This window comes from Prosopis cineraria, unplaced genomic scaffold, assembly GCF_029017545.1.
Source record: "Prosopis cineraria cultivar Desert tree isolate PC_DT_omini unplaced genomic scaffold, ASM2901754v1 PC370, whole genome shotgun sequence".
NCBI classification, from domain to species: Eukaryota; Viridiplantae; Streptophyta; class Magnoliopsida; order Fabales; family Fabaceae; genus Prosopis; species Prosopis cineraria.
In genome coordinates this window covers 31,219-52,848 of record NW_026555697.1, presented here as the reverse complement: position 1 = coordinate 52,848, position 21,630 = coordinate 31,219, and the positions used below count along the sequence as shown (strand labels likewise).

The 21,630-nt window shown below is 34.8% G+C and overlaps 2 protein-coding genes and 1 pseudogene across 3 annotated transcripts; all 3 read right to left on the bottom strand.

Annotated features, from left to right (window-relative positions):
- Positions 1–87: 87 nt before the first annotated feature.
- Positions 88–4,279, bottom strand: LOC129296633 (AP-1 complex subunit mu-2-like; annotated as a pseudogene).
- A 2,204-nt stretch (positions 4,280–6,483) lies between these two features.
- Positions 6,484–10,862, bottom strand: LOC129296632 (lysM domain receptor-like kinase 3). The gene is made up of 10 exons (XM_054935223.1): positions 10,171–10,862; positions 9,660–9,890; positions 9,433–9,566; positions 9,268–9,357; positions 9,081–9,186; positions 8,681–8,832; positions 8,125–8,222; positions 7,883–8,021; positions 7,542–7,640; positions 6,484–6,911 (listed from the first exon to the last, which is right to left on the bottom strand). The coding sequence occupies exons 1-10, from the start codon at positions 10,838–10,840 to the stop codon at positions 6,747–6,749; spliced, it is 1,884 nt and encodes a 627-aa protein (XP_054791198.1). The 5' UTR covers positions 10,841–10,862; the 3' UTR covers positions 6,484–6,746.
- A 3,503-nt stretch (positions 10,863–14,365) lies between these two features.
- LOC129296637 (ribose-phosphate pyrophosphokinase 4-like) lies at positions 14,366–21,546 on the bottom strand. 2 transcript variants are annotated; one of them, XM_054935225.1, is made up of 7 exons: positions 20,913–21,541; positions 20,042–20,357; positions 19,806–19,901; positions 19,580–19,648; positions 19,302–19,430; positions 15,189–15,288; positions 14,366–14,810 (listed from the first exon to the last, which is right to left on the bottom strand). In XM_054935225.1, exons 1-7 carry the CDS (start codon positions 21,299–21,301, stop codon positions 14,677–14,679), a joined length of 1,233 nt encoding a protein of 410 aa, XP_054791200.1. In that variant the 5' UTR covers positions 21,302–21,541; the 3' UTR covers positions 14,366–14,676. The 2 variants fall into 2 exon arrangements, with proteins under 2 accessions (XP_054791200.1, XP_054791201.1); XM_054935226.1 differs by lacking the exon at positions 15,189–15,288 and having other exon boundaries at positions 20,913–21,546.
- Between the last annotated feature and the right edge of the window lie 84 nt (positions 21,547–21,630).

Below are 21,630 nucleotides of genomic sequence, written 5' to 3'. Positions count from 1 at the left end.
GAGGCACCCTCCAAAATGTGATCAGATGCAACAGGGCAAAATTTAAGGATGTACAGACTATTTCCCAGTACCAAAAAAATTAAGGACCAGCATATTATGAATGCAAGAAAACTCGTGTCCATATAGAATACCTGTATCCCAGAAACAGTAAAATATGGTATTTCAAATTTCACACGTATAGGAGCTTTTCTCTCGGGAGTTGCTTCCTCAGCTGTTATGCTGGGAAGACGAAACTCTGCCCTTAACATGTACTCCTGAAAGCATGGAACACAAATTTTAAATCCAATAATTCACAATTTAATTAAGGTATTAATATTAGATTTTAAATAAAGGATAAAATGCCACTTCAAGTCACAATACCTTCCCTCCAGGAAAGGATCTTATTTTCCAGATTAATGCATCCTTTTCAGGGGCATATGATGCAGATCCCATTGATGTTCGAAATTTGGATTGGTTGCATCAGCAGGTACAGGCAACTCAATCTCAACGTTTGTGGAGTGGCATGCATATCAAATTTCACAAGTTAAAAATTTAGGCTAATCTCGAATCTAGAGCAAAAAGCTCACAGTACATACATTAAAAAGGAGCAACTATACTATCTCCCTTGCAAGAACAGGGGGGAAATGAAATCTCATCTCAGTACCTACGTTCCTTGAATTGACTCCTAGCTTTTACCATAATCTCAATCCGGCTTTTTGAATGCCTTTCAACTTGAGCTTCCACCCAAATTAAAGGCTTAACCTGAAACGAGGGGATAAAATCAACGCTTAGAATTAAAATTCCTTTCTCTCTCCTTAGCCATCTCTAGTCCCCCACACCACATACGCATCTATGTGCAAACAAATATTACCCCTCAATGGAAAAGATACATTTCATTTATAGAAGATGAACCTGTGTGCTAAGCCTATATGTCATCAAATCAAATGATCCATCTGGTGGTATGAAGGAAATCGTTCGATCATCATTCAAATCGGGCCAAGCGAACACACCTTCATCAAAATGTCAATAAATTTTTTAGAACAAGCATTAAGATTAGAGGCACCTTATTGTAGAAAGAAATATTATATTGTGTTATAAATAATCAACCTAGACTGCTTTTCATAGACAAGAGACTCTAGGATACATACTGATGAAATTTGATGTCTTCCAAGTCAATTGCCTTTCCCTTTGTCGCCCTTCCTTGTGCCTCTAATAATACTCTATCATTTAGTCCAAGTTTACACTCAGGCATGCCACTGTATGGGATAAGCCAAAGATGTCATCTGAGTTTCCACATAAATATTCTCTAGCAAGATGTTGGATAGATTAACGGAAATATCACCGTAAACATATCCACGTCATTCTCAACATAAATATTCTCTGCAGTTTATTAGGCACCAGATCCTAAAGAATACCTTAGTAGTTCCAATTGAATATAGCAATCTGTAAGCATGTGCAATCAGTAAGCATGCAAGAACATGCTCCAAACTGCCAATTGCAATTTCATACCTCAAAATTACACTGAACACTTAATCCAAAAAGAAAAAGAAAAACGTTGGACACAATAAAAACTACATGAGATAGATAAAAAATGTCAACAAAGCAACAGAAGCCCAAGACAAAAGCAAAAAACCTGAGATTAGCAACATGTACTAACTTGCAAACCATCATGATTAGATGAAGCAATCAGTTTGAAGAAACAAACACCATGTTATCAGCACACAGCATCCAGAAAAATCGTAGATAAGATTTGCAAAGAAAGAAACAATTTTTTTAGTTCTGCTGATGCATATAACAATTTTAGAACAATCTCCATGTAAACAAACTATTACGAAAGATACAACCAAGTCCAACCTACTCTAAAAAGTAAATATTGAAATTTCAGTAGTGACTCCAGAAAAGTTACACTGCAAAACCTGTCACCTATGGAGAATATTCCACACATTTCAGCAGTTTGAACTTTTTTAGGAAGGTTAACCAAACCTCTTACATTAAAAAGTATTTCATATTCCACACCTTCATCAAATTTTGATAATGATTTGCAGCTGGTGCATTTGATTGAACACAATGATTTATCTCCAAGTACTGGAGTTATGCTACATCCCCCTCCCCCAGGTCTGTTTTTTGGGGAGTAGGGGCTATATCTGTTATAGGAGTTACTGCTAATCGTCATTGCATTGTAGGGTTGCCAGGCAATTACAGGGCCAATTTCAAATTTTCACCGAACATTAGATATCCCACTCGAGATTTTCTTCTCTGCCTGTTATTCAGATTTTGGGAGGAAAGAGGAGGCATATGGTGCATTTCACTAGATCAAAATGCTCAAATTTCAGCCAAAGGTTTCTCACTGTGAGCCTTCCTCGGAATGGAATGGTTTCCCTTCCTTTTAAATGGACTTGTATATTCATGGTTAAGGCCCTTTCTCTAGGCAAACATGCAAAGGAATTTGAGATCTCTGTTTAGCAGCTTTCCTTTATTTTTATTTTTTTTTCTTTATTTTGATCTCAGGAGGATTCCAGATCCAATCATTCCTTATCATTCTTCTTCCTCTATAAATTCTTCCTTGACCATAAAGCTAAGAGAATCATCAACCTGTAAAGCTAATTGCTAACCTAGTTTGCTAGCAGTTTATCTCAGGAGCTTGAAACTCAACAGATCTGAACAAGTAGAAAACAAACCTCAAATATGTTCTCATCTTCAGTGCTCCAACAACATCAGACCTGATTATTTGCCCATTGCTATTGACAAGTATATTAACACTCTCCACCACATCCAAGAAAACCTGAAAAATGAAAAAAGGGAAGATGTCAACTGGTGAAAAAGACCATCATAGTACCAATCAAAACGGGATTTCTTTTAAAAGAAAATAATAGACACCTCATTTTTCTTATAATTTATGCCTTCACTACGCCAAGACACAGCGTTAGTTACAGCATGGGAGGCCTCTGTGTAACTTCCATTCTGTAAGCATCAGTCTTGATAAATTCACTTAGAATCTTTGCCTCGGTATACTGAGGGTAGCCAAAGTCCATAATTTCATCAAGGAGTTCGTACTGCCAATGAGTAAAAATTACGGTGATTATCCATCTGCTTCTAAGTAAAGGATAGAACTGCATTTATCAATGTAATTAATTAAAAGAAAAATTAAAAGGTCGCTAAGCATTTTACCACAACAACAAAGTTATCCCTAAGTGATTCCTCTTCCAATTCTTCAAAATAGTGCTTAAACACCTGGCATAAAGAAAAGGATAATTTGATGGCATCTAGTAACCGTTTCTATAAATTCTCAAATCTGAACGTGTTTAGAACCATAATTACCAATAATGCTTACATCAACTATACGATGTAGGAAGAAAAGAAGGCTAGCGGCATTGCAGTTTTGCCTAGCTGCTATCATGAGGTAGACATTGCTATGCTGTATAAACATGTAGGTCACACCATTATCATATACAACTGGATCTTGAGATTGCGGATCTCCCTGAAGCATTGCAAAACACCAAAGGCAGCTGAACTTAGTTTTCCCGTAATGTAGAAAGACATAGAAATTCGTAGCGTGGCGAGTAAAGGAAAATTCACAAACAAATTTACATATTCTCCAATTCCACCCCTAGTAACTCAAAATTCAACAACACCGTTGAACCATTCAAATCTAAAATTCTTCCAAACAACATTTAGAAAGCACTGAACAGAAATTGAGCGTTGCCTCTGCTAAGTTAAGTTTATCTAATGCAAACGAAAAATGCATGTACACATTGTTTTCCCACTTCGCTTCCTATAGTTTCTGCAGAACCAAGCACCGGACTAAAAACTGAAAACGCATCGATCTGTTGCAACACAGAAACGAACCTCTTTCTCGATGAGCTTGGTGAAAAAGCGCTCGGCTTCGACGGCAGAGACATCGCCACGGTAGTCGCGCCAAATGAGAACACGGCCTTTGATGTCAAGAAGGAAGAGAGCAGAGGCTGCCCCTGCCATTGGTGAATGCTTCGTATGGATCCCGAGGACCGGATCCTATTGGATCGGATTGGAATCAGATCGGATCGGCGGTACAGAGACGGAAAGTGAATCAACCAGAGGTAGATCTAGATTCCAAATATGTACGCGGGAATAAAATTGCAGAGCCTAGGGCTAAGCCCGCCATGTAAGTGGCAGAACCATAATTTTAAAGGTTAGCGTCGAGTTTCTGCAGTTACAGGGTGGGAAATTGCAAGAGCTCCTAGTTTTATTGTCGGAGATTCCTAATGGAACAGACGATAGTTCGCGGTGTGGACGGTGCTAGGAAAATTTTTCTTCGGGCACAAAGAAACTGCAACGACGACGTTGCCACATGCCATGCCTTAAAATTAAAATGTTTTTTTATTAACGGAAAGGTTACAGTAATATCATAAATTTTAAATTTTTATATGAATTATTTTTAATTTTTAAAAACAATACAATTTAATTTTTATTATTAAAAAATTAATTTTAACAGTTAGGTATAAAAAATAATGAAAAAAATATTAAAAAGCATAGAATAAAATTATAATTAAGGACTAAAAATTACAAATAAAAATCTAAAAAAATTATATAAATTTCTTTCTATTGTTTTCTATAATTTTTTACGTTATTTGCTATCTTTTTTTTATCAATTAATGGTTAAATTAATTTTTTATTAATAACAAGAGTTAGATTATAATATTTTTAAAAATTAAAAAATAATTTATACAATAAATAATTTCAAGCTCTATCATATTATTGATGTAAAGTTTAGAAATAATTTACTTATTTATTCTTTTTTAAGGAATAATAACTATATTTGTTATAAATATTTTATTTTTACCTTTTAAGTTTTTAACTTTTAGTTTATTAGCATTTCATGTGCCCTGCGACTTGACTTGAAATTTTATTTAACAAAGGAAATTTCAGGTATCCGTGAATTATTCATTCAGATTTTATATTAAATAGATAGAAGGGAATAAAATAAAAAATAATTTTGCAGATGTTAAGTATCTCTTTTATTTATTTATTTTAAAAATAATTAGATAATAATGAATTCGCTTTCCGTCAGGCAACGACGAACCCAAAGTCATAAGCATTGTTTTTTTTTTTTTTTAACCACGAAGTATATGGATTTAGATTCTAATGTACTCATGTTGTTCAAAAAATATAAGATATTTTTGAAGGGTTAAATATTAAAAAATATAAATTATTTTTAGTATCTTAAAGTATAATCATTGTTTTTTTTAAGTGTCTTTAATGAATAAATTACTTTATATTTATTTTAAAGTAAAATATTTTACTAAATATGAGTAAATATGAAAAGTTAGTGTTTAGTTTGAAAATAAGAAACTATTTCATTTGAGATAAGATTTAATTAAAAATATTTTATATTTTTTAATAGAAAGAGTACAAGGCATAACACTATTTTATTGACATGTTCTTGCTAACCTTAGATGAAGAGCTAGTATTATTCCTTACCTGTGTATTTCGGATGACTAAATATCTTATCTTTCTGTTAATATTGATCAATATGCATTCTTTCTTAAATCTTCTTTAGAGAATAACTCAAAGATTTTAACTGAATCACCATACATTACAATTTTATTATTTTCTCATAGATGTGATCACATTCAACATTGATTATGATTATTTTTTTGTAAGCTGCACACATTTTTTATTAAAGGCAATCTTATTTAACATAGAGTTGGGCATTCAATATGGGCACATTTTTTAGTGAGAATTTAAATATTAATTTGTTAAGTTATAAAGGACTAATCTTTTCCACTAGATATAATTTAGTTGGTATTGATTGTGATTATTTGATCGACAGAAATATATCAAAAGGTAGAAAGTAGAAACATTGGATATGGAAGCAAAAATTTATGCTTAACATTAATATTAATAGTTATTATATATTATTTCAAATTAAGTGTTTATTAAAAGAATAGAAGTTTGAAATTGATTAAAATTAAAAAATTACAAGCAAAAGATAATTGTAAAAGACCAAAAAAAAACCATGGCAACATTAAAATAAAATAAATATAGCTATTCCAATAGACAAACAAAATGTGAACTAAAAGTGATATAATATTTGAGTGGTTAGAATCATAATATTTACTCCTCCCCAGTAAAAATTTCGCAATATCCATCACAAATTCACAATACAATAGTGAGATATGTGTGTGTAGTCTTGTTATTAAATGTTATTTTTGCAATATGTAGATAGTATGATTTTAAAAAAATAATTTTGTAAAACATGAAAATTGGAATGTTGAGAATAAATCATTAATCATTATTTCAGAATAAAAATAAGAAGCTTTCCTGAGAAACTTTGACATGTTTTACTATTTATAAAATTTATTTTATTAACAAAATTGAAGTGTACTAATAAGACCACATGGAGCCAAATACAGCAGTATCAGCTGCAAAGAGTTCATTTTATCAATTTATAACTTGGTAAATACAAAACAAAGTGGTTTCTTAAACCCAAAAAAAAAAGTGGTTTCTAAGTCAGCGGCCAAAAAAAAAAAAAATGAAGATCCCTTCCAGTGGATAACATGACTCAGTGACATACCACCATTTCACTGACTCTGCATCTGCCTTTCTTTTCAAGTGGCATGACATTGTCATGAGTCCTTCATATTGAGGTTTCAAATTTGTTGAAAACTCTGAATAATTTTGATATGATATATGATCCTAATAAATACAGGAGGCTACTAACTCTACTATATGATTATATGAACATACACAATGGCTTCAAAAGTGATGCGAGAGAGAGAGAGAAGTGATCATCTTCCAGTGAATATGCCGCTAAAGACCTCACTGTCACCACCTAGTGATGCTTCCCACTCTGTGGAGGACATAACAATCTGTGACAATATCACCACAATCTCCCTCATTTCTGGCCTCTCAATTGGTTCTTCGCGTAAGCATCTTTGAGCTATTTCTATCATCTGCAACATTCACTTTCGCATTAGAGGCAAAGTCCTATAGCAACATGGTTCCAGATCCTTTGAAGCTGAGAATCTTTGAGGTTGGTGAAGTTGAATGCGAATTACTATCACTAATACTTTGCATTTAATTTCACTGATTAACTTCAGAAGATCATTTTCACTAGTGCATGCATTATAAGATATCTATGGTATCAATGGAATAAGAACGGCAGTAAGGTTTGGAAGGGGCGTTGAATCTCGAGAATTACAATTTTAATATGATAGAGACGAGAACAATATCTTAGCTAGCCTCCATTTTCTTTTCTGCATTATTGATTGTTAGACATTTTCCAACTAGAGTTGAAGAGATACACAGTACATTTGCTTTGTGAATCATAACGTTTCTTCAAGCATGAGAACAGGATAAGCCAGCCTAGATGCTTGCTAAAATTGGTTACTGTATAGGCATGTAGTTGATTCTGAGACTACCAATATACATAAACTCACAACAATTCTAATCGTATACCAAGTTATAATCTCGTCAAAAAAAATCGTATACCAAATTATTATAATTTATAATCATATTATGTAAATTCTACAAAGAAGTAAAACTGAAGATGAGCATTATATATATATATATATATATCTAACCTTGAAGACATCCTCCATAGGATAGCTATCTCGAAGGTTTTTGTCTATGACATCTTCTAAAACATTCTCTGGGTCATCAGCTTCAAATACTCCATTAATCTGAATGTTAAAAAAAGGGGAAGAGGGGGGAAAAAAATCTAAGCTTCGCAACTGAAGCCAATAATGAAATGGATACCAGATTAACCAGCCATACTTTTAAAGTTAAATTTGTGTGTAATGAATGTAATTTCACCCATATATCATTCAAATATGTATGAACACAAATGAATTATGCTTAAGAGTAGCACTGTTGGATTTGACTTAATATAAACTTCAGTTCCAAAAACGGAGTCTTGACTTACGACAGAAATAAGTGATCTCATTCTGGGGATTTCTTGGCTTTCACGAAATAGAGCAGGTTTCCCTGTTACTAGCTCTGCTAGAACTACTCCAAATGCAAAAACATCGGTTTTTGAGGTCACCTGAAGCTCCTTCACAGATCTTAATATATATATATATATATATATATAATCAAGAACATCAGAAGAAAAATAAACAGAGTCTAATTATAATTTATTATTCCTGATACTAGCATAAAACATACTCTGGTGGAAGGTAGCCTGGTGTCCCAACAAGCCTTGTTGCTATAAAATCATCATCATTTGTTCGTTCTAACAGCTTTACTAGTCCGAAATCTGCAATCTACGTATCAGGTTAATGAAGTGAACTATGAAGTACCCATAATTGATTCAATGTTAGCTTCACGACTTACTTTTATTAACAAATGGAACAACTGGTGATTCTCTAACCGGGAGTAACTTCTAACACCCTTAGCTAGCTTCATTACTTTTTAGAAGAATCAATAGTAGATTTAAAGGTACAACTTCTTGATATGTGATATCCTATAAATACTAAGTAAGCAGGTAGATCAGGTTACCATCCCTTGTATAAATTTATTGACACAAGGTACATAAAACAAAGTAAAATTCAGAAAGGGATAGAATAGAATGAAAAGAAAAATAATAAAGATACTGTTGAATAATAATGAGATAGGGGAATGATAGATGTTACATATCTTGATTTGTGTGCTATGAAAAATCCTTTTTCCGTATATTATGCCAAATGGGATCTAAGAATAAACAAACTCAAGTGATGAGTACCTTGGCTCTGAGTTTATTGTCAAGAAGAATATTGCTAGTCTTGATATCTCTATGCACATGCCGTGCTTTTGTGTAATCATGTATGTATTCAAGACCTTTTGCAGCATCCAGAGCAATCTGTGCTCTAGCAGTCCATGAAAGAGGTTCATGACCTGTTCCAGTACCATTCTTGAAGTTTCTTGTAAATATATAACCATTTGGCTTGTTTTCTGTATTTGTAATAAATAATAAAGTGCACCTGAACTATACGTCAAGTTAGGAATATAGCCTTTGTGGTGTCATTTGTCATGAAACTTATGGATTTTGATAGTAAAATCCTTCATGGACTATCTTATTGTATCTAAAGAGGTCTCTTAGGCTTCTGCTGTAGGCAAAGAAATCTTGAACTAAATTAACATACCTTTTAGAAATGGATCGTGAAGATGGTCGCTGAGAGATCCTTTTGAAACATACTCATACACCAAATAGAGGTTATCTTCTCCACTGGCATATCCCAATAGCTCCACCTGCAACAGAAGTTACATCTGCAAATTAATCAAATCAAGTCTTAGAATATCGAAAATTCTTTCATCAGAGAAATTCCTTACAATGTTGATATGATGGATCCTGCATAAGACCTTGAGTTCTGCATAGAACTCTTTGGATTTATTAGACCTCATTTCTTTTATAGCAACCTCCTGAAAGTTAAATTGCCATTAGATATGCTCGCATTTTGATCAGGATCATTATAATTTTGAAGGAATTATACATACCTTCTCTCCTAAAATTCCAAAATATACAGTCCCATATCCGCCCTTTCCTATTATTTTACTTTCTTTGTTTATGGCCTCCTCAATCTCCTCAAGATAAAACGTTGTTGGTCTTTCCGAGTCAATTGATGTTACTTCTGCACAAACATTAATTGTCATGATATTTAGCCTCTCCCCAGACAGAATTGTGAAATCTGTTTGTCAGAAATGATAAGTATTTTTTGATTTACCTTCTATAGTTTCTATATGAAATTGATAGTTCTTTAAGGAAATATTTCTATTGGAAATTGATCTTTTAGATAATGGTTTTGAAGTTGATCTTTTCGATACAGCTTGTGCGTCTTTTTTGCTGGATTCAGTGGCTCTTTTTCTCCGCAGAATTAGAATGATCATTGTGATAACAGAAAGTAATGTCACACCCACTAAGACGCCAATAATAATAGAATGCTTGAGTTTCTTTCCTGGTAACAAGGGGAAAAACCAAAGCAGAAAGAACAGTATTAACATAAGAAGTACCGGCAAATACAGATGCTTTTGTAGGACTTAACCAAGAGCAATACATTATCTGATGAAGTTGAAAAGTTGAAATAGAACATTCAAAATTCCTGTCGTCTTATTACAAGTGGTAGTATTTGATATATTCAGTCCACAAAACGCTGCGCTTAATTTTTGAATCGTTCAAAACGTCTACCAAACACAATCATATAGCTAGAAGATGACTAATGAAATTAGATAACTTACCACTTCCTTTTGGAGATGGAATCCCGTTGAGCTCCTTAGGAACATATAACACCCAACCCACATCTATGAATGAAGGCCTATTAGCTAAAACTTCATTCATGTTCTGAATGCCAGTAAGTGTAGATGATAGCATATTAGCTATTTCTGCTGTTGTATCATTCTGCTGGACTGTATATGTCACAACGATTTGAGAATCAATGTCTGTGCATCCACAGGGAAGATGTATAGTTAAGTTTTCACCCGTGGTCACATTATCAGTAGGAGACCAGGCTTGTCCACTGTAATAGAAGGTTGACAGATTCATATAGGTCTGATCTTCCTCTACTGTGTAAGTTGTGTTGAAGAAATATCCCCTAAGGTTAGTGACGGTTTTACAAGAACAAGGAACAGTTATGAGGTAATCTTGGTTAGTGCCCCGTGTTATGGGTTGAATTTGGGATGAATTAACGGAGTAATGAGAGGCTATGTCTTCCATGTCAAGACCATGGTTTACGTGGTAAAGCATGGCATTACATGTGTTGATTTTTGCAGAGCATTTAAAAGGGGCCATAAAAGATACTTTGATGGACGTTTGAAAGGGGAAAACTGTAACAAATAAAGTAGCTAGCAGAGGAAGATGAGCTAGAGAAGGAAGAAGATTAAAGGAAGCCATGGTTGTAAGGGTGGTCATGAAACTTTCCTGATAAAGATAAGAGGGAAGAGAGAGAAGATAAAGAAGGCAAGGAATAAAAAATCTTTAAAGAGCAACTTCTGTGCTTGTCATTACTTTGTTGTTGCTTCCTTGAAGAAACAGAAATGCATTAACTTATGGAGATTGATTGATATCATCTGTGACCCTGTTTCTCATATGCTCTCATGAATCAATAAATTAATAATTTTATATCAAGTCAACCAGTTGTTTTCCTTGAACTGAATGTTAAGATGTTACTGTGGTTTCCTAGTCAATTAGTGCTCGATATTTACAATACTTAGCTGCCTATTATCTGTAATTCTAAAGGGTGTGGTGGGATCCTCTGTGGGATCTCCGATGGTAATACACGCCAAATCAGGTTAAGTTATTATGACTGAAAGTTATGTGCTATATGATGCTACCATTGGTCAGTCATTACGTGTGTTTTCCCATATAATTTTGTTTTTAGTTTAGTATTTAGTGCCACTTTCATTTCTTTTTTTTTTCTTTTTCCCCCGGTTTAACGGCTAAAATAACATGTAAACCTCTCGAGTTTATGAAAAAGCAGATGCTCTAAGTTTAATGTGTGTAGAGAGTCTCTTATGGGAAAGGTCGGTCTCCTTTTCTCCAATAAACTACCATGCTAAAAATAAAACGTAATCTTTCCTTTTTGACCCAAAAAAAAAAAGTTTTAAATTCAACTTTGACGATGCAGCTAGACTGTCATGAACCAGCCAGGCAATTACATCCAACGCTGTAGCTTTTGAAATGTGTTTGTGATCATTTTAAGGTGGCTTCTCACCATGCACTGCCAAGTGCCAATTTATGGTGCCATTGACATTAACTTTTTGCCTTTGACCTATTCTGCTTTATTCTGACCCCTAACTTAGCTACTTCTCAATCCAACATGACTCTAATGCATCATAAGGAGACAACATTTCATGTGTGAGGTATCAAAGGTTAAAATAAAAACATGAAGCCCATGACATACCGGACCATGCGTGTGGTGAAACCCAAACCAGCCACAGGAGAGCGACAAGTCTCTCAGTAAGTAAAAATAGCATTCGATGACTGTTGAAAAAAATTTATATTAGCCAAAGATCAATTGACTTTAAAATTACACCATAATTTTTTAATTTTTGACTTATATTAATTTTTAAAATCAAAAGTTTAAAATACCCCTCAAGTTTAAAAACAAAAAAAAACAAAGAAAAGAAAAAAAACCCCACTGTCATCGGCTCCAATCGTCAGACCACCACTGCCGACAAGGTCATCAGAGCCCCTGCTATCAGTGGGGTCGCCAACAGCCAGTCATCAAAGCTTCGTCATTGGCGATATTTTATTTCAAAAATAATTGATTTAGATGGTTAAGAGAGGGTTTAATCCCATAATCCTTGACTATTTAAAAAATTTAATGGCCATTAGGCCACTAAGTCCTTTAATCATATACAGTAGGAAAAAAAAGAAATAGTAAACTAAGTTTTTAATCACTTTCATATAATAACATAATGGTGTGTTATTAATTTCTAAACGGAACTTGTTATTTTATAAATGTTATTTGTTAATATGATATAGATAATTACAAGTTGGAAACTTTAAAAGTTCATACATTTTACTTGTTAAATGTCTGAATGTATTGTTGTTAATTATGAATAGATTGTTGTCAAAATCCAAACGCATACTGTTAATGAATGACTAGCACGTACAACTAAATCATTCCTATAGGTTTTTCTAACTTGTTAAAACTACAATAAATTATTGTTAATTTTGAATGAATTATTGTTAAAACCTAAATATATACTTGTTGGTAAAGGACTAACACATACAATTAAGCACAATTTATCCATTTTCCTCGTTTGTTAAAGTTTGAATAAATTATTGTTAATTTACAATGAATTGTTGTCAAAATCCAAATAGATATTTGTAATTGATGATTAAAAGTACAAGTCTAATGGACTGTTACTTTTCAAGCTTGTTAACTCCAAAATGAACTGTTGTTAATTTTGAATGAATTGTTATTAAAAACTCAAATGAATACTTATTAATGAAAGACTAACATGTACAATTATACTCATTCTATATGTTTTTCTAACTTGTTAAAGCCTAAATAAATTGTTGTTAATTTAGAATAAATTATTATCAAAACTTGAATAGATACTTGTTGATAAAAGACTAACATGTACAATTATGCTTATCCTATATGCTATTTTAACTTGTTAAAGTCATAATAGACTGTTATTAATTTAAAATTACTTATTTTTTTTACTCATGTTCTATTAGATTGATGCTTTTAATCATCAGCATCAAGTATCCATTCAAATTTTGATAACAATTTATTCTAAATTAACAATAGTCCATTCGGGCTTTAACAAGCTAGAAAATCATATAAGATTGATATAATTGTATGTGTTAGTTTTTATCAATGAGTGTCTATTTAGATTCTGATAACAACTCATTCTAAATTAACAACAGTCCATTTAAGTTTTAACAAGTTAGAAAAGTAATAGTCCATTAGACCTGTGATCAACGAGTATACATTTAGGCTTTCACAACAATTTATTCGAAATTAACAATTTATTCTGATTTTAACAAGTTAGAAAAACTAATAGGAGGGCTTAATTGTATGTGTTAATCATTCATTAATAAGTATTCATTCGGATTTTGACAATTTATTCATGATTAATAACAATACATTCAAATGTTCAACAAATAAAATGCTTAAAGTTTTGAAACCCTCAATTTATAATTGTTTATGTCAGATTAATAAGTAACATTTGTAAAATAACAAATTCCGTTCAAAAATTAACAACACACCATTATGTTATTACATGGCAGCAAGGGCTCCGACTAACTTGCCAACAGCTACAGTCCAACTGTCAGCACTGACGGAGTTTCTTTTTTGTTTTTTTTAACTTGAGAGGCATTTTAAACCTTTGACATTAAAAATTAATATTAGTCAAAAATCAAAATACTGCAATGCAATTTTAAAGTCAATTAATCATTAATTGATATTAGTTTCCCTCAGCGGTCATTAGATGTTATTTTTCCAAAAAGAAAAGACATACTATGAAATGAGAAGGCGTGACAGAAACTGGCGTTGACAGTAGATTACGATATTTTCATGCCGGCCAAGGTTTAGACCCACAAAGATAATGACTGCAGCCGGCTGCTTACTCGCTAGCTGCACAACTGTCAACATACCTTTGATAACGAAGTTTAGGACAATAGTGTTCTTCAAATCCAAAACCATATGTGTATGCGCATGAGTAAGCAAATAATCATTAAACATACTGCCATGAGAATGATGTCCCCTATGTATGTATGTACGTAAGTATGCATGCATGTATACATTATTTTGCCAACTTCCAAGGAGCTAGTCTTGAGAAACATCTTAATGACTCTGCAAATAGTGCTCTGTATTAAATAAAGCAAAGCTTCATTGGATCCCACAATTCTTCCTTTCCCAAAGGAACATAGATTTTTCCATGAAACAGAGAGGAAGGGACTTGGGACAGAATTACAAACTTGGAAAAGAAGGTACATTTTATTTATAATACTAAACATTCACAACAGGTTCTTCAGTTTTGAAACAGTCAAATTATGGCTCAGAAACTTGTTATTTTTATCACATTGCTCTAAGCAGGAGTTCTTGCTCCAAAAAAGGGTCAACATGTGGATGGGAGGGGGAGAAATCAATAAGAGAGAAATTTTGGCAGCATTTTATTCCCTTGCAAATATCTTAAACCAAAAGCCGCACACTAAATAGCTCAAACTTAAACCATCACTACCAAAGGAAGGTCTCCTCTCATGCCCATCCCAGTTGTGTTGGAATCTTATCAGATTTGAAGACTGGCTGCTATAGAGCCAGCAAGACTGAGAATCTCAAAGGGTGGCTTATTCACGACATCCTTCACTGTCAAGGGGCATGAATCTGTGATCCAGAAGCATGTGAATGCCGTCTCTGGATGCCCTGTATCAAATAAAAAATAAGAATTCAGACAAAAACGTTGAAGAAAAGTGTAGTCTGGAAGTCATTTAAATAACTAACGTCACATTCAACAGCCATCACAGAAAGCATCGAAACTTTAGACTAAAAACATAACCCAGTCAAAGGACAAACTCGAGAAATGTTAATAAGAATTGGTTTAAAGGCAAACCAATGAAAAAAATCAGGTAGAGTCCTGTAGCATAAATGCACCTAGTCAGAGTCAGCGTAAGTTGATAAATTAGTATTAAATTCACAAATATTTTGAAATTTTAATGTTTTATTTTCTCCTTAGTAAGAAAAGAAGAGACAATGAACAAGGCTTCAAGGGCTAATAATTGAGGCGAGTAAAGCAAGCACTACCTCCATTATCATGTTCAAAGCGTGCCCATGATTTATTTGGAAAAATGCCATGAGTCACGTAAGCACTGATCTTCTTTGCTCCATGAGCTGCCAAAACTTTCTGAAAGATGACAAATTTTTCAGCTATTAGATTCATATTATGCAATTTAAGCTTTGAGTGAAACCCTCCCCCCCCCCCTTTTCCTCAAAAGGAAAAAAAAAAAACTAGAAGAAGGCAATGAAAACGAACTTTTTAGTACAAGAATAGAAAGGGTGGCAAACAAGCAGACCACCCCCATCACACAAAAGGCAAACATTAACTAGTCCTTTAGTTAGCCCTAATTCTACCTGTTGAGGCAAAGTTGTAGCCAGTTTCTTCCACAAATGCTTCTTTCAAGCATTTAACAGTTTCAGATTATAAACGTAGATAAAGTATTATGACTTTCTTCGCGGCAGGTTAAGTTAGAGATGGAAATGACTAATCGAAACAATAAAAAGAATGAAACTCATAAAACACAAGGTCTCGCCTATCATATAGATAAACATGTCTGCCCATCAAACCTCCAGGTCCATAAGAAATAGGTCTAAGCAAAGGAATAATGCAGCCATAGATCAAGATTCATGTTGACCCTTACTTAAAATATAAGATCATGTGATTGAACTTTCCATGCAAGCAATTAAGAAATTTTATTTCTTCATGCCACTATGAGCAAGTTTACATAAAAAATTTTATATATATATATATATATAGCCGGTTCCAAGCCCGGGTAAAGGAGGAGGGTTGTGTTAGGCCATCAACAGCCAATGTAAAACTTTATTGAATCTATCATGAACATGGACAATAGACGTTATAATGTTAATGCTAGGTCGTTGCCCGTAAGTAACGCGCTGCATGGCTCGAGTATAGTGATAAGTGAGTTAGAGCCGCTGCATCGGCGCCCGGATGTAGTGTTAAATGAGCAAGGGCTACCGCGTCATTCTGGACGCACGCGGCTAAAGAAGTTAGTCCATGAGAGCAAAATTAGATTTGGTACTTGGAATGTTGGGACATTGAATTGTAAATCTGTAGAGGTTGTCGGGGTTATGATTCAAAGGAAAATCAATATCCTTTGCCTGCAAGAAACAAAATGGCGTGGAGAAGAAGCTAAGGATATTCAAGGTTTCAAACTTTGGTATACAGGAAAAGTAAGTGCACGCAATGGAGTAGGCATCATTATAAATAAGGAGTGGAAGAAGAACGTTGTAGAAGTTAGCAGAATTGGAGATAGAATTATTTCCTTAAAAATGATAATTGGACGTGAGACTGTTAATATTATTAGCGCTTATGCGCCGCAAGTCGGGACAGAAGCTAGTCTTAAGGAATTATTTTGGGAGGATCTGGAGGGGTTGATTCGACACATACCACAGAGTGAAAAGATTTTTATTGGAGGAGACTTTAATGGGCATGTCGGGAGGGAAGCTGTATGCGAGGGTGCATGGTGGTTTTGGTTTTGAAGAGCTAAACAATGAAGGACAAACTCTTCTTGATTTTTCATTGACGTATGATTTTAAGATTGCCAACACTTGTTTCAAGAAGAGAGATGAGCATCTCATTACTTACAAAAGTGGAGCCTTAAGGTCACAAATTGATTTTCTTTTGGTTAGGAACGCAGATAGAAGACTTTGTAAAAATTGCAAGATGATGCCCGGGGATGCTGTAACGACACAACATAGGGTCCTAGTCCTTGATGTGTGTATTATGAGTAAAATCCAAAAACGTCGACAAGTAGTAGCACCAAGGATTAGGTGGTGGCAATTAAAAGGTGAGAAGCAAGATATTTTCAAGCGAAATCTTTTGGATAAAGGAATTTGGGAATCTCAGGGAAGTGCTAACATCATGTGGGAGGATATGGCTAAAAAGATACGAGAGGTTGCAAAAGTAGTTTTGGGAGAATCAAAAGGTTCTGGTCCAAAAGATAAGGAGTCTTGGTGGTGGAATAATAGTGTACAGGACAAAATCAAGTATAAGAAGAACTGTTTTAAAGCCATACATTTGTGTAATAATGAGGAAAATTGGGAGAGGTACCGTATGGCTAAGAAGGAAACTAAGAGAGCTGTGGGTGAAGCTCGTTCTAAAGCTTTTGAAGTATTTTATAAGAGCCTTGAGACGAAGGAAGGAGAGCGAAATATTTATAAGATTGTCAAGAGTAGGGAAAGAAAATCAAGAGATCTAGAACAGGTAAGGTGTATTAAGGATGAAGAGGGAAGAACTTTAGTTACAGATGATGAAATTAAAAATAGATGGGAGACTTACTTTTCTAAACTTTTTAATGATGGAGAGGGTTCATCTAGTAACTTGGACGATTTAGTAGCTGGTGAAGGAGAACAAAATTTGTCATTCTATCGAATAATACGTGATAAGGAGGTAAAGGAAGCTCTTAAAAAAATGGCAAATGGTAGAGCCAACGGACCTGATTGTATATCTATCGAAGCGTGGAAATGTTTAGGTGACGAAGGGGTGAGGTGGTTAACTAAGTTATTTAATGTAATTTTACGGTCCAAGAAAATGCTTGATGAGTGGAGGAGAAGTACATTAATTCCTATTTATAAAAATAAGGAGATATTCAGAATTGTACTAACTATAGAGGGATTAAGCTCATGAGCCACACAATGAAATTGTGGGAGAAAGTAATTGAGCACAGGTTGAGATTGGAGACAAGTATTTCTGAAAATCAGTTCGGTTTTATGCCAGGTAGATCAACTACAGAGGCGATTTATCTACTAAGGGGATTAATGGAAAAGTATCGTTGTAAAGATAAAGATCTACACATGGTTTTTATTGATTTGGAAAAAGCTTATGACCGTATACCAAGAGAAGTGCTTTGGAAAGCGTTAGAAAAAAAGGGAGTACGGTTTGCTTATATTAAAGCCATACAAGATATGTATGAGGGGGTAAAAACTAGTATAAGAACGCCTAGTGGACAAACAAAGGATTTTCCTATAAAGATTGGACTACATCAGGGATCATTTCTGAGTCCTTATCTGTTCAACTTGATCTTAAATGTTTTGACGGAACATATTCAAGGAGAAATTCCGAAATGTATGCTCTTCGCGGATGATATAGTTCTTATAGCAAATACAAGAGAAGAGGTTAATTGCAAACTTGAGTTATGGAGGAGGACATTGGAGTCGAAAGGTTTTCGTCTGAGTAGAAGTAAAACGGAATATTTATATTGTAAATTTGGTAAAGGACTATTCGATAATAATTTGGAAGTGAAATTGGGAGATCAAATTATACCTCAAGTGGAAAAGTTTAGATATTTGGGAGCCATTATTCAAAATGATGGCGAAATCAGTGGAAATATTTCACATAGAATTCAAGCTGGGTGGTTTAATTGAAGAAAAGCTAAAGGAATTATTTGCGATCGTAAGGTGCCTAATAAACTTAAAGGAAAGTTTTATCGCACTGCTATCAGACCGGCAATGTTATATAGTAGTGAATGCTGGGCTCTAACGGGACAACAAGAGCATAAAGTTGGAGTAGCAGAGATGAGAATGTTACGATGAATGTGCGGACATACACGTAAAGATAAAATTCGAAATGAGCACGTACGCGAAAAAGTGAGGGTGGCACCTATTGAGGAAAAAATGGTAGAAAATCGGTTGAGATGGTTTGGGCATGTACAAAGAAGACCAAGGGAGGCACTAGTGAGAAGAGTGGAACATATAACTTTGAGTCCGATTAAGAGAGGTAGAGAAAGGCCTAAGAGAACACTTTTGGAAGTTATTGAACGCGATCTGTTAATTAATAATATTCCTAAAAGCTTGATAAATGATAGAGCACAATGGCGTCTTGCAATCCATGTAGCCGACCCCACCTAGTGGGATAAAAGCTTGTTGTTGTTGTTATTGTTGTTGTATATATATATATACATCAACTTCTGTTTCATTAATTTTCTGAGATCCTAAGAACTGAGAAAGTAACAGTAAGAATTATTCTCTCAATTTGTTTTCTGTTCCAGTTAAAATAAATTTGGCTTGCCTTGGAAAGTACTCAGTGAATGTAGATGTGCTTTTTTAAATCAGTGCAGGAACAAACATCTTTGGATAGATAGATTAAACTGCATAAGATGGCAAGACATATAACGTCTATACCTGGCATTCGATCAGAGTGCCACCTGATTGAACCAAGTCATCTACAATTACAACGTGCCGACCCTTAGGATCTCCTTCCTTGATACGAACTATCCGTTGTTCTCCCTCCCGAACTTTCGCACAGACTATCTGCATGTGCATTGTTAAGGAGGTTACGAAGCAATCTGTGTGAACACAAAATGCATGCAGAACATCTGGAAGCATCACTACAGGTTATGTATGTATTGATTGATTTTCCTATATTTGAGCAACACCATCACAAGAGTTGTATAGACTACCGTTGGAAAATGCTGCAGTTGCTTATGAAATCGTTTCCAAGCACCATCATCAGGAAAAGCAATCGAAATCTGAAAAAAATAAATAAATAAATAAAATCAAACATGTGGGCAATGATAACTGATAAGTACTTACCAATGGAAGAGTATGCAGGGAAAAGTTAAACCTGTACAGGAAAGACAACATACAAAGCAAAGGAATCAAACTGAATAAAAGTGTAGGCCTCACATTATCAGAATCAGGGAGCTCCTGAAGCCTTCTTTTAAGCAATGGGATGCCACTCTCAAAGCATGGTAAGATGTTATCACCAAAGTAGAACCTCTCCTGGTTTGCAACAAATAAGCAAATAATGATATCTAGGATTTTGGTGAGAGACTGAGAGGACAACAAAACAAAGATAAGGAATGCGATTGCCCATTCAACAATTACTGTAAAAGGCATATCTTCAAATGATAGACATGAACCTGCAAAGCGTGAATGTCAAAGGTCACTAAACTAGTGGGTCCTCCTCTTGAAATTGGAATGTTTGACAAAAGCCTGGCCAAAGTAAAAGCTGTAGCAACATCTCCTTCATCCTCCATACGCTCTGAAGTGCCCGTAGGGAAAAATGGAAGGACAAGGGTAAATGATGCAATAAATAGTTTTGGTAATGCATATATGACAGGAATCTGTTCAAATATTACTGCTGGCGAACTGAATGAAGCCAGAAAAGCTACATGCTGTCCGCGAATGCCTTGAGCATTAGGTATGAATATGTTGGGGAACCCATCAGGAAATTTCCTAAAATGTGTTAGCCATAAGAGTATTTCAGTGACAAAATATCCCATGAACTCACAAAGAACAGTGTGAGCAAGCTAGAACGAAGACAATAAACATTTCAGTGACAGTTCTAGAGCCCCACATATCATGGGTCATGACAGAGGTGCCAAATAGAACTCCAGGGAATTAAGTAAACATCTCCAAGACGCACTACGTATTCCATAGGGGAAAAATGAAAATAACTTTCGTGAATAAGCGAAAATTGACAAGGGTAAACTACAATCTTCAATGCACCAATGTAGTCCCAAATCCTCCTTCGGGACCGTGATACCGGCTGAGGCATTGGCAATCAACCTTTCACTAAACGAATCTATGATATTCTCCGAATGATTCTTTCAAGTTCCTAAATTGATTGTCACTAAATCCAACACAAAAGAGTAACCAGCAAGAAGGCTTATACGAAGTTCCCTCAGAGCCATTTTTGGCACAGTGGGACACAAATTGACCAGCTAATTCCCTCAAATTTCATTAAAAATTAAGAAGCAGGTGTATCGTAAATGAAGAAGAAAAGTCAACCCCCAGCTGATGTTACGAAGTTCAATGGCGTCAGACTCGGCAGCGATTTTCTGCGCCAGCGTCTTCGTCTCATCGCAGTAAAACAAAGACACCCTTTTGGAATTCCGGATGGGATATTGTGAAGCAACATTAGCGGCTGAGACTGAGACCGCCGAAGAAGAGGAGTTGCTCTGAATCGAATCCTTCATTTCCGACACGTGATCAATTGTCCAGCTACGATGGTGCTCGAAGCATCTGATCTCGCACCTACAACTAATGCGATTGTCCTTGAAGGCTTTGACTGGTTCTGGGTTAGGGAGGACCAAAGAGTAAATGGGTTTAAGGGATTTGAAACTTGGATTTGGATTTGAGGATACCGAGTACGAAGGAGACGGCGGAGCAGCCGCCATCTCCGGCGATCACAGATGCTCTTTAATAGGTGGCTCTTCCGTATTCGCTATTCGTCATAGCTTTACAAATCCATCACAACGCATTGATTTTCAGTCTTCACACAGCTCGGTCTTTTGGGGATCGGTGGCGGTGTGGCAGACATTGACACGTTTTAAACAAGACTGCAACAACTGCAACTTCGGGCATTACTGTTATCAGGAATGGAAAATGCACAGCACATTACTTGATTTGGCATTCGAGGAACGACTTACTTTTTCGTACAGAAGGGTGATATATTGAAATTTGTCGTATATCATACGACTTCCCATGTTTATAATTCACATTTTAA

Excerpts from the sequence above, each read along its gene's own strand:
- LOC129296632 (XM_054935223.1), bottom strand. The coding sequence starts at position 10,840 with ATGACCACCCTTACAACCATGGCTTCCTTTAATCTTCTTCCTTCTCTA. Across the intron at positions 8,022-8,124 it reads CCAGGCTACCTTCCACCAGA|ATCTGTGAAGGAGCTTCAGG; the intron begins GTATGTTTTATG and ends ATATATATTAAG. Across the intron at positions 7,641-7,882 it reads TGAGATCACTTATTTCTGTC|ATTAATGGAGTATTTGAAGC; the intron begins GTAAGTCAAGAC and ends TTTAACATTCAG.
- LOC129296637 (XM_054935225.1), bottom strand. The coding sequence starts at position 21,301 with ATGGCGGCTGCTCCGCCGTCTCCTTCGTACTCGGTATCCTCAAATCCA. Across the intron at positions 20,358-20,912 it reads CTTCGTAACATCAGCTGGGG|GAAATTTCCTGATGGGTTCC; the intron begins GTTGACTTTTCT and ends AACACATTTTAG. Across the intron at positions 14,811-15,188 it reads CTTTGAACATGATAATGGAG|GGCATCCAGAGACGGCATTC; the intron begins GTAGTGCTTGCT and ends TATTTGATACAG.